Below are 12,476 nucleotides of genomic sequence, written 5' to 3'. Positions count from 1 at the left end.
CAGCCTGAGCATGCATCTGGACTCTTTCCTCTCATTTCTTCTGTGGCTGCACCAGCTAAAAAGCAGGCAGCTGATAGGTGCACCACTCCACCACTTACCACAGCTATAGTTAATCTGATTGGCTCCTGCAACAAGCAAGAGGCCAATCAGGTAGGCTAAGGTGCCCTGCTGCCTTGACATTGTTTTATAATTCCGGTTACCCTTGTAACGCGACACTGTACAAGCGATTAGAAAACCGGACTGTCCGGTTCCAACCCGGGCAGTTGGTCACCCTAATGCTGCCTGATTCTTGCCCCAAGACAGTGGTACAGAGCACCACCCCCATTTCCTTTATGGTGATTTGCCACTTCGGACAAGTGCTGGGGCCTGCTGGCTTGCCATCTGACTGCTGGAATGGGGCCATGGGATCAGCTAGGGAAAAGTCTTTCCCTTTTCAACTGCTTTTATCTGGCTTTTACGTGGAGTGGCAGAAGGAGTCCCCAGGCCAGTAGTCCCACCTGCCCCTAATGCCAATGCTAGTGGGTGTGCCTTCTGCAGTTGATGCTGCATATTATGGATGGGCATTCAGGAGAAACAAAATAGAAAATGAGCTGAAATTTCATATTTCTTTTAATTTCATTCTCAGAGCAAACTATTGAAAATCAGACTAAATTTTGTTGGTTTTCCATTTTCATTTTGAAAACAAAAAATTCATCCATTGGGTCAATGCAGGAGCTGCGGCCTAGGCCTGAGTGCGACACAGTATTATCTCATTTAGCAGCTTTTGCTGCTATATCATTTGTTCTAGTAGCACCTACTGCTGGCCAGTTTGACCATGAATGTTAATTTGTAGTTGTTACTGTCTAGCAACGAGGAGTTTTAACAATTGTTCCATGTCTCTTGCCTCTCAAAACTATGCTTTGCAAACTGTGTGCCTTTGTGTCTCTCTGGGGAAGGAGAGAGAAAGAAAAAAAATAACATTCTGGTCCATCTGGCAATTACTAACTGAACAGACCCTGTCAATGCAGCGAAGCTACACCCCTTTGGCCTGTTGTATTTTGGGTTTGGCTATTGGAACTGCCAGTTTCCAGGAAAAAAAAGAAAATTCTCTGGGTTTTTTTTATCTGTGGTTATGGGTTCCTGTCTGTACTTCCTGTGAAGATCAGGAGGGTCCCACTGCTACCACCATATGTGATAACTAGGAGTAGCCACAGCTTGGGAAACAGTCAGGAGGACAAAAAGAAGCAGACTCCAGCTGGTTCCTACACACCAAGTTTATTTACAGATGAAAATATAGAGCACAAAAAGAGAAAGACTGCTCACCTTTGCAGTCCTTGTAGCAGTTAACACATTTGCACATCAGTCGTCTTCCTGCCTTCTCCTTGGTGCCTCTCTAACCCTTCTAGGCCTTGGCTTCTCATCCTGTAGTGAGGGGAGTCTCTCTCAGCCCAGAATCTCTTGCGGGGCTTTGTTCTTCAGGAGGACCTGCCCAGATATTAATGGCCGGTCCTTTAAAGTGTTCTGAGGGAGTTTCCTATATAATCCCTTACAAGCACTTAGTTAACTGATTGGTTATTTTTCTTTTTTTATTAATCTAATAAAATCATGTATATGCTAAGTATTTGTTTTCATCTGATCTTGGTTATTGTGACCTTGGGATCCTCTTAGCAGGCTGCTTGTTCTTCTTTCTTTTTTTTTTTTCTTCTTTGTGTTTGCACTTTTACGGTTTCCTTAAGTTTACCATGGGGGCTATTTCTATTTAATGTACTATGCATAGCCTAATTAGGCATCTTTAGATTCACTTTGCATTGTGTTTTCTGCATTGCTATCTTTCTTTGCTTTTGATCCTTGTTTTGAGCCCCTTTGCTCTAATAAAATTGTTTTATAAAGACAACACCTGAGTGAGTAAACTGCACCAATCTGACATTCTGATCCCACAGTCTGAGACAAAAAGGGACTGGGTTCGGGAGTATCCGGAGGCAGGGATTTCAAATTTAGCCATTTAGTAAGATATTCAATGTTAACCTTCTTAACTTATCCATGCAAGTGTGATCACACAAATGGCTGCCTTAAATCTACCCTCGCATGTTATGTGTGGGTAGATTTAATCAGATATTCAGTCACAACTTTAACTGATTAGCTGCAGCTTAATATCCAGACAAAGTTAACCTGTTAAAATAAGCTAGTTAACTTTACCATAGTGGCTTTTTGAATATCAGTCCCCATAATGTCTGCTTAGATGGTCCAGATGGGGTTATTGTATATACTCACACACACTCTGTATATTATATTATTTATATTCAAAATAAAAAGTTTAAATTAATGTACCATCATTGATTTCTTGTTTCACATGTTCACATTATTGGTTTTTCCATTTCTGGAAGGCTCATATTTCATCTTTTTTCCTTCTTTTAATATCACAGAATATGTGCTCCTAAGAAAAAAAATATTTTGTCATGTATATATGTGACAGGATACCTTTCCACTCTATTACACTTTGTTATTTTGCATGCTATTATAGTTTTTAAATTTTAGGTCTTCTATTGTTTCATTAAAATTTGCTATTATGGATTTTCACTGGTATTTGCGAAGACAATTTTATAACTCTGCAATAGGGGTAAAATCTGAGAGTAACTTGTACACCTTAGGGTAGATATTGAAAACCTATCCATTTTTCTAAGTTAGCTGGATAGACAGACACATCAACTGACTTGGATGGGATATTCAGCAGCACGGCTATCCTGCTGAATATCCCTGTAGCAAGTGCTACTTAGGCAGATAAGTCATATCTGTTTATGGATGAATATTGCTACTTAGCCAGATAACTTATCCAGTTAAGTAGCACCATCCCAATCTGCCCATTGCCTGCCCACAACTTATCTGGCTATGTAGCAGCTGCTGAACATCACCCGATATCCAGCGCCTGCTACATAGCCTGATAAGTCATACTTATCTGGTTATCTAATGCTAAACATGCTTTGAACATCTGGCCCATAGAATATAGCCATGATTTTCAAAGCAAACCTACATATAAATTTGTTTTAAATATGCTTGAGTAATTAGTCCAGTAAAGAAAAGCAAAAGAAAAATGAAACCTATCTGGTTCTCAAAGGAGGTGGCTGACAAAATAAAGGCCAAAAGAACAGCGTTCAAGAAATATAAAAGATCCCAAAGGGAGGAGCACAAAGAAGAATATCTGGTAGAACTGAGGGAAATGAAGAAATTAATCAAGACAGCAAAAAGTCAAGCGGAAGAGAGGATTGCCAAGGACGTAAAGAGAGGTGACAAAACATTTTTCAGATATATCAGTGAAAGAGAAAAGTTCAAAGTGGTATAGTGAAATTGAAAGGTGGAAAGGATCAATGAGTGGAGAGAGATGAAGAAATGGCAGAAATATAAAACAAAAACTTCTGTTCTGTGTTCACTAAAGAGGACCCTGGAAAAGGACCGTTACTAGTTAACAAGAAACGAGGGGAGTGGAGTAGATGTAACTCCATTTACAGTAGAGAATGTATGGGAAGAGCTGGAGAAACTGAAAGTGGACAAAGCATTGGGGCCTGATGATGTTCATCCCAGGATACTGAGGGAGCTCAGAGATGTACTGGCGGGTCCACTTTGTGACCTGTTCAATAGATTCCTAGAAACAGGAGTGGTGCCGAGTGATTGGAGAAGAGCGGTCGTGGTACCGCTTCACAAGAGTGGGAACAGAGAAGAGGCTGGTAACTACAGACTGGTTAGCCTCACTTCGGTGGTGGGAAAAGTAATGGAGACACTGTTGAAAGAGAGAATAGTGAACTATCTACAATTAGGAGAATTGCTGGACCAGAGGCAGCATGGATTCACCAGGGGAAGATCCTGTCAGACAAATCTGATTGACTTTTTTGACTGGGTAACCAAGGAATTGGATCAAGGAAGAGCACTCAATGTCATCTACTTGGATTTCAGCAAAGCTTTTGATACAGTCCCGTATAGGAGACTGGTGAATAAAATGAGAAGCTTAGGAGCGAGTGCCGAGGTGGTGGCCTGGATTGCAACTGGTTGACGGACAGAAGACAATGTGTGATGGTAAATGGAACTCTCTCTGAAGAGAGAGCGGTTTTAAGTGGTGTACCGCAAGGATTGGTGTTGGGACCGGTCCTGTTCAATATCTTTGTGAGCGACATTGCGGACGGGATAGAAGGTAAGGTTTGTCTTTTTGCGGATGACACTAAGATCTGCAACAAAGTGGACACGCTGGAAGGAGTGGAGAGAATGAAACGGGATTTAAGGAAACTGGAAGAGTGGTCGAAGATATGGCAGCTGAGATTCAATGCCAAGAAGTGCAGAGTCATGCATATGGGGAGTAGAAATCCGAATGAACTGTATTCGATGGGGGGAGAAAGGCTGATGCGCATGGAGCAGGAGAGAGACCTTGGGGTGATGGTGTCTAATGATCTAAAGTCGGCGAAATAATGTGACAAGGAGATAGCTAAAGCCAGAAGAATGCTGGGCTGCATAGAGAGAGGAATATCGAGTAAGAAAAGGGAAGTGATTATCCCCTTGTACAGGTTCTTGGTGAGGCCTCACCTGGAGTACTGTGTTCAGTTCTGGAGACCGTATCTCTAAAGAGACAGAGACAAGATGGAGGTGGGCCAGAGAAGGGGGACCAAAAAGGTGGAGGGTCTTCATCAAATGCCTTGTGAGGAGAGATTGAAGAATCTAAATATGTACACCCTGGAGGAAAGGAGGAGCAGAGACTTTCAGATACTTAAAAGGTTTTAATGATCCAAAGACGACGACAAACCTTTTCTGTCGGAAAAAAATCAACAGAACCAGAGGTCATGATTTGAAGCTCCAGGGAGGAAGATTCAGAACCAATGTCAGGAAGTATTTCTTCACAGAGAGGGTGGTGGATGCCTGGAATGCCCTTCCTGAGGAAGTGATGAAGACCAGAACTGTGAAGGACTTCAAAGGGGCATGGGATAAACACTGTGGATCCATAAAGTCTAGAGGACGTGAATGAAGAGTGGGTGGCTCTCGGGAATGACAGCTACTGCCTAGAGATAATACCCTTATTCAATAAACATACACATGGTTAATGTGACTCCAACATTGCTCTAAGCTTCTACGGCAAGAGGAAATGTGGAAAAAAAGATTTGTATTCACAAAAAAGCAGGAAGTAGCTTGCTTGTTATGGCTGTTACTACCTCAAACCAAATAAGCCTGATACTTTACTTTCAATGCATATCCAGCATAGCTCTCTGCTTCTACGGCAGGGGAGAAAGACTGATACTTCACGCATATCCAGCATAGCTCTCTGCTTCAATGGCAAGGGAGAAAGACCGATACTTCACGCATATCCAGCATAGCGCTCTGCTTCAATAGCAGGGTAGAAAGACCGATACTTCACGCATATCCAGCATAGCTCTCTGTTTCAACGGCAGGGGAGAAAGACCAATACTTCACGCATATCCAGCATAGTTCTCTGTTTCAATGGCAGGGGAGAAAGACCAATACTTCACGCATATCCAGCATAGCTCTCTGCTTCAACGGCAGGGGGAATGAAGAAAAGTGGATCTATATACAGACAACAACCAACAAGGACTGAATTACAAAGTCTGGGTAAATAAATAAGCATGGGTGTAGCTTGCTTATTGCGGCGGTTACTACCCCTAACTAATTAAGTTAGATATTTAACAGATGCAGTTCCAACACTGCTCTCTACATTAATGGCGGGGGTAGAAGAGAAATAGAACCAAAAGGTTACTAAGAGCCAAGAGAAACAGATAAGTGTGAAAAAAGAAAAAAAAAGTGTGAAGCTTGCTGGGCAGACTGGATGGGCCATTTGGTCTTCTTCTGCTGTCATTTCTATGTTTCTATGTGAATAGATTAATTCGTGAACATTTTTATCTCCTCTTTAGAGGATATCACTTATGTGAGTAAACTTACACAAATAGGGCCTGATTTTCAAAAGCATTTGCATGCTTAAAACTGGGTTTTACATGTGTAAATGTGCTTTATCCATGTAAGTGGGCTTTTGAAAATTGTTACAATATATGCCATTGAATTTTCCATAGGTTTTACCCACATCAAGTGCACTTAACGCGGGTATAATGGCTTTTGAAAATTGCTACAATAGAATATTATATTTCCATGCAAAACTCCCTTGAAAACTCACCTGATACTTTTAAAAATAAAAACATTATGACAGTAACTATAAAACAAGCACACAGGCACCTGTATATGTGTGTATGCCTGCACAAACACATATACACAGGAATGCAAGCAATTGCGTTTACAAGATTTAAAATACACCCATCATAAGTATAAGTGGTTATATGAGAAAATGTAGTTTTGCATATCTTCCTTAGGACTTTGTAGGCTATTTTACGTGCTGGTAAGTGAATTTTAAAACATGCTCATGTGAAGGACATTCCCATTTTTCAAGTAGTCCTCCAGTTTGCCCAGTCTATCTCAAGGTCATCCAGACCCCTCTGGTTATTCAGCCTGCACTCCCCTCAGTATACTCAGATCCCTCACCCAGGCTGTGATTTATGCAGACTTACACTTCATCAAGAGCAGAAGAAAATGTTTGCAGCTAACAGCTGCGGCCACCAGATTTAAAATATGAATTTACATGCATAAACGCTGGCCAAGCCCTAGAACTCCCTGATCTACCCTGATCCTGCCCTTTTTTGCGGATTGGTTTGTTCACATATACGCATGTAACTGGCCCATGTTAAAATACGAGTTTCTCGCGCTAGGCCCAAATACTTTTGTGTGTGGGCCTTTTAAAATAAACCCCTGTGTGTGCAAGTTACAGCTCTGCCCCAGTTTTGCCCCTTGGAGGGTTTTACTTCTGTTAGAACAAAAGTATGCGTGGAACTAGGGTACATGGGAACCTTTAGATGCACGGAGCCCCATTCTATTTTGTAAGAACTTTTCACGTGCATAAAACTGTGTTCTGTGTGCGTAAAAGAAAATCAACTCCTTTTCTCTTTGTTGTTGATATTATGATTGCAGCCATCAATGAATGTTCATTCTTTTGCAAACCAGAGAGAAGGGGCAATTTTCACAGCCATTTATGTGGATTAATATCAATATATGCAGGCAAAATGGCTTGATTGAAAACTGCCCTTCTCAGAGCAATTGCTGGTATGCATGCAGTTTCTAACAGGCCGAAGCAATATTGTCACGTGGAAAATGGGCGCTCATAATTAATCGCCGCTCTCCTAACATGCACCAATGTACCTCTCCGGGACACCTGATGTAATATTTAAATGGGCTGCCACAGTAAAAACGAGGCACCAGGGGAAATTGTGCACCCCTAGCACCTCCTCGGCAGTGGGCGCCCACGAGTAGTGGCTGTCAGCAAGTAAGGAAAATGGACGCTTGTTAATTGAGCGTCCCTTTTTCCTAACCCGACTGCTGGCATACTTTTTAATTTTTTTTTTAAGGATTTTCTGCTTCTCTGTAAACATTTTGGGCTTCTCAAGAATTAACGCCTGCTCCGGGGCAGGCGTTAATTTTTGAGGGTAAAAATGTGCACGTCGAGCACACATTTTTAATTTTTAATTTTTTTTTTTTTGCATTGCAGGAAATAGCTAATAGCTTCATCAACATGAATTTGCACGTGATGAGCACTATTAGCTACGTGCTCGGTTGGACGTGCTTTTTGGATGCGCTAACACCCGCTTTGCTTTGGGAGTTATAGATGCGCATCCAAAACACGTGTCCAATCACGTGTTGAGCCATGCACTGCAGCCAGCACACAGTGTTGCATCAGCTTGACAATACGCACACTGCTAGCCATGGGAAAAAGAGGTGTTCTTCTGAGTGTATTGAGAACAGAGGAGGAAACAGCACATGCCAAATGGAATTTCAAATGGGTACCTGCTATTTTACCCTCTTCCTCGTCCCCTTTCCCCCCCACATCACTCACATAAACAGCAGCTTCAAAATATGTGCACTTAACATGTGCACTTGTTGGTTTTCATAGAACAACCATCTGGGTAGTTTTGCTTTAAAATTTTGTGCAAAGCACAAAGGTTAAAACCACCTGAATAGTTTGCAGTGATGCAGGCTGTTTGAAAATTGCTTCATAACATTTGCTGAGCGGTACAGAGCAATTGCTTTTAAATTGATTTTCCCTTTGACCAGGAATTAGAGAAACTCTGAAAATCTAATTGCAAGTGAAATATAATAGAGACGTGATCATAGCTTTGTGATTGGGATGTGACATACTGATTACCTTTTCTAAAGCGTACTTCTCAAATAGATACATGGAACTTCTTTCTTGTATTTCTTATTTCCAGGTAATTTAACATCAGTTTCAGTCTCCTCTACCTTTCCTAGATCCTCTTTTCCTGCCATTAAGGTACTGTCCCCTCTCCTACTTTTCCTTTGACTCTTTGAAGAAGCACATATCTTTGTGAAACTGGTTTGGGGACAGCATGCACATTCTCCATTTTCAGCTGCTATGGACTGAATAAAGGCATTTTTTTTTCCTCTTTACCAGCTGCTTTTATTTTGCGGTGAGGATTCCAGTGTCAGTTTATCTTATATCTGGGGTCTATGTACTAAGTGGGAAATAATCAAACTAGCTGTCTTGGTATAAATTCATGGGTACCTTTTACTCACAGGTAATTTTTCAAATAAAAAATATGTAGTTTTGACTATACGAATCTGTATGAGGTCCATATTCAGACATAGTCCAGGTAGCAAAGTTAGCTAACTTTGGAGGTATATTCAATAATGGAGCTTAACTATTGAATATAGTCGGCTATCATAAATTTAGGACAGCTCTTTGGCCCAACCAGATTTAGAGCCTCATTATAGTGCTCCTACCATGTGACAGGGGCCGGCCAATGGCATGGATACCCTATCACATGGTAAGGGCAAAGGGCCATCGGCACCATCTTTATGAGTGGCAGTCAACGGCCCGAGAACGGGAGATTGCTCCCGGGACCACCACTGGACCACCAGATAATTTTAAAATGTTTGGGAGAATCGGGAGGGTGGGGGAAGCTAAGGGGTCATTTTTAAAGGGTCGGGTGGGTTTTTTTTTTATCGGGCCATCGGCACCATTTTTGAGTGGCAGCCAAAATGGCATCGATGGCCCGAGAGCGGGAGATCGGTCCCCGTGCCCCCACTGGACCACCAGGTACTCATAAAAAGTTTTGGGGGGGGGGGGTTCGGGAGGGTGGGGGAAGGTAAGGGATTAGTTTTATAGGGTTGGGGTGGGTTTAGGGGTTGTTTTGGTATGCCAGTTTTCCCGCCCTCCCCCCAAATAACTCCCGTTAGTTGACACTAACGGGAGTAACGATTTTTCACGATAAATCGGGAAAATTTCTATTGTATCACACACTCTAACGATTTTTGACGATTTAAAAAATATCGGACGATTTTTTTAAATCGTCAAAAAACGATTCACATCCCTATTTGTGAGCACAGAGGGCACATAGATGTGCAGGGGCAGAGAGATCCCTAAGCAGCCACTCTAGACAGTAATGATCTCTCTCTCTCTCTTCCTCTCCCAACCGCCACTGCATTTTCCACATCCGTACCTCACCCATGTCTCCTGTCACTGCCACTCTGTTCAAATTTGCCACCCTGATCTCCAATTCTAATACCCCTCCCACTTCCGGCACCTTAGTTGACTGCCTAGTCTGCCTAATTCTTCCTCTGGCCCTGTCCCTAATGTAGGTCAGGATCAAGCCTTTGAGGGTTTTATATGGCTAGGACTAAGATTTGAATTTAATGTGATAGAATGCTGGGATTTAATGTAGAGTTTTTAGACCATGTGTTATGTGGTCAAATTTGTTTGCCTTCATTACCATACAGACTACAAATGAGATTTTAACATATACACAGTAAATAGTTCCTTAAGCATGTTCCTTACTATGGGTTTATTGACAACAAAAGTATAACATGTGCCTTGGATCAGGTTTTCTGCGTGCATGCTGCCAGTCAAAATTCCTCATGCTACTTAACTCAGTTACTGTGTGTGTATGTATGTGTGTGTGTGTGTGGGGGGGTGTCTTTCCCTAGCCCCACAAAGCATATACATATCCTCTTACATCCCAGCATCATATAATTCACTATATGGCAACCCATGCCACACCCCATCCTCCATAGCAATGGCATGGCTCAATCCAGAGACTACAAGAACCGTCATCCAGCTCACCAAAATGGACACTTACCTTTCCGAATGTGTCTTCTTTCATCACTGGTAGAAGCAACTGCAGAGTCCTCCTGCCAGCATGGCCACTGGACTCTGAATGACACCATCTAGTAATACCACTACATATCATAATTTGAAATGATTTGCATGAGAAATTTCCCAGCATCCTTTTCTTTGTTAATGTCCAGTACCGAGGTTATGCTTTTGAGGGTGCCCTCTGTAAAATGTATTGCATAGTTTGTTAAGTTCCATTGTAACATGCACGTAAACATTGTATCTAGTTGCAGGCTAAAACGTTTTGTACGAATTTTATTTGATTTGCTTCTCTCGGTACATAAATATAGTGAAACATGCATTCAGTTTTTCATAAAATATTCCAGAAACATCAGGAGAGATGATTCATATTAATGAATATTGCAGATTGGACTGCACATAACTAGATATTATCAAGACCTTACAAGAAATAATACTAAATCCTGAAATACTGAATCTGTTAAAAGGGAATATAAGAAATGGAAGTCCTGCTACAAGTCAACTAGAAAAGAATTTGACATACTAGAGGAGGATTCTGAACATGTCCATTACGTGTTGAGATTACGTTTTTCATCACACCTCTGTGAAAAGAAGTTGAGCAGTATTACTGAAAGATTTATAGTTTACTTGAAGAGTCTGGCAGTATTATAGTAGGTAAATCCTTAGATTTCAGAATTGTAGTGGAGACAGGCTAAAGTGTCATTTTCTTTCATGCAGTGGGATTATCCATTTTGAAGTTTTTAATTAAAGTGGATTTGAACAGCAAAAGAGAAGAAAATAAGGGGCTTATTCAGACTTTTAAAGGTTATTGCATATTAAAGTGTTCTAATGTTCCTGTATTATAGAGAACAGTTAAAAAATACCTCTAATGGAAGCTTGCTGTTTTGCCAGGGTCTATTTTCCTTTAGTTCTTATCAATCTTCAGCCTTGACTTTGATGTCCTCTTGATGTATTGTGATTTTCCATGCAGGTGGTGGACCAGATTGACACACTGACTTCAGATCTGCAGCTGGAGGATGAGATGACAGACAGCTCTAAAACAGATACACTCAACAGCAGCTCCAGCAGCACAACTGCATCCAGCTTGGACAAGATCAAAGTGCGAGCCAATGCACCACTCATCAAGCCTCCAGTTCATCCATCCGCCATTCTGACAGTACTTAGGAAACCCAAGCCACCACCTCCCCCTCCACGGCTGACTCCTGTAAAGTGTGAAGATTTACATAGATCAGTCCCTTCATCAAACCCTGTAAAAACGAATGGGACTTTGCTTCGAAATGGAGGCTTACCAGGAGGAGCAAACAAGGTTCCAAATGGAGATGTATTTTGTATGCCCGCAAATAATTTGGACAAAGTTTCATTTCAGCCTCTGATGCATAGGCCTGAAAAGGACAGGTGTCATCAGACTGCAACACGAGAACGTGTACGTTTTAGTGAAAAAGTACAGTACCATGGCTATTGCCCTGATTGTGATGTTCGATATGATATAAAGAACAAGGACATTCACCTTCATAGTGAGCTTGTCCACACGCCAGGAAAGCTTCCTCACCACTGTCCACCCCTACCACCTGCTCCTCCTCCCCCTTCTTTCCCTCTAGAAAACGGAGGGCTGGGAATAAGTTCAAGTAATAATTTTCCTACTCTCAGACCTGCAACTGTGCCTCCACCAATTGCACCAAAACCCCAGAAAACCATACTGAGGAAGTCAACCACTACAACAGTGTGATATAGGCCACTTGAAAAACTGTTGTTCTTTTCTTGGAGGGAGAAGTTGTTTTTTTGTTTTGTTTTGTTTTTTTACATGAACATGAGGATTTAGATATTGAGCACTTTCTACTAAAGCAATAAAAAGTCCAAATATACCCTGCAATCAGTAAAATGTGATAATCACAAGGTAAGTGAAATAAAATATATTTTGTTCTTTTTTTAAATCATGGTGCATTTGAAGCTACTGTAAATTGGAATTTCAAACCTAAATAATGAATCTAGAATGAAAACACGCCCTATTGAACTTAACAACCATGACCTCCCATCCATTCCCATTCCCATTCCTCCAACCCTCCCCTCATCCTCCTCCCCTCTCACCCTCCCCATCATCCTACTACCTGCCCTAACCGCCTATATACCTGTCACCTTGTGAATAGTTAAAATATGTGAATATGTAACCACCTGTCTCAAGTTGAATTAGTTGCCTCAATGTTTCTTCCTACTCTAAATTATTGTAAAGCCTGTTGCTATGTTATGTTACATTGTGAACCGGGGTGATGTTTTTAACGTGCCCCGGTATATAAAAAACCCTTAA

General features: G+C 41.5%; 1 protein-coding gene across 1 annotated transcript; it reads left to right on the top strand.

The window, feature by feature from the left end:
• Positions 1–11,148: 11,148 nt before the first annotated feature.
• Positions 11,149–12,062, top strand: PRR16 (proline rich 16). The gene has a single exon (XM_029586121.1). It carries the CDS (start codon positions 11,196–11,198, stop codon positions 11,898–11,900), a length of 705 nt encoding a protein of 234 aa, XP_029441981.1. The 5' UTR covers positions 11,149–11,195; the 3' UTR covers positions 11,901–12,062.
• Positions 12,063–12,476: the final 414 nt, after the last annotated feature.

The sequence above is a fragment of the Rhinatrema bivittatum genome, chromosome 1, assembly GCF_901001135.1.
Source record: "Rhinatrema bivittatum chromosome 1, aRhiBiv1.1, whole genome shotgun sequence".
NCBI classification, from domain to species: Eukaryota; Metazoa; Chordata; class Amphibia; order Gymnophiona; family Rhinatrematidae; genus Rhinatrema; species Rhinatrema bivittatum.
This window is presented reverse-complemented; position numbering and strand designations above follow the sequence as displayed.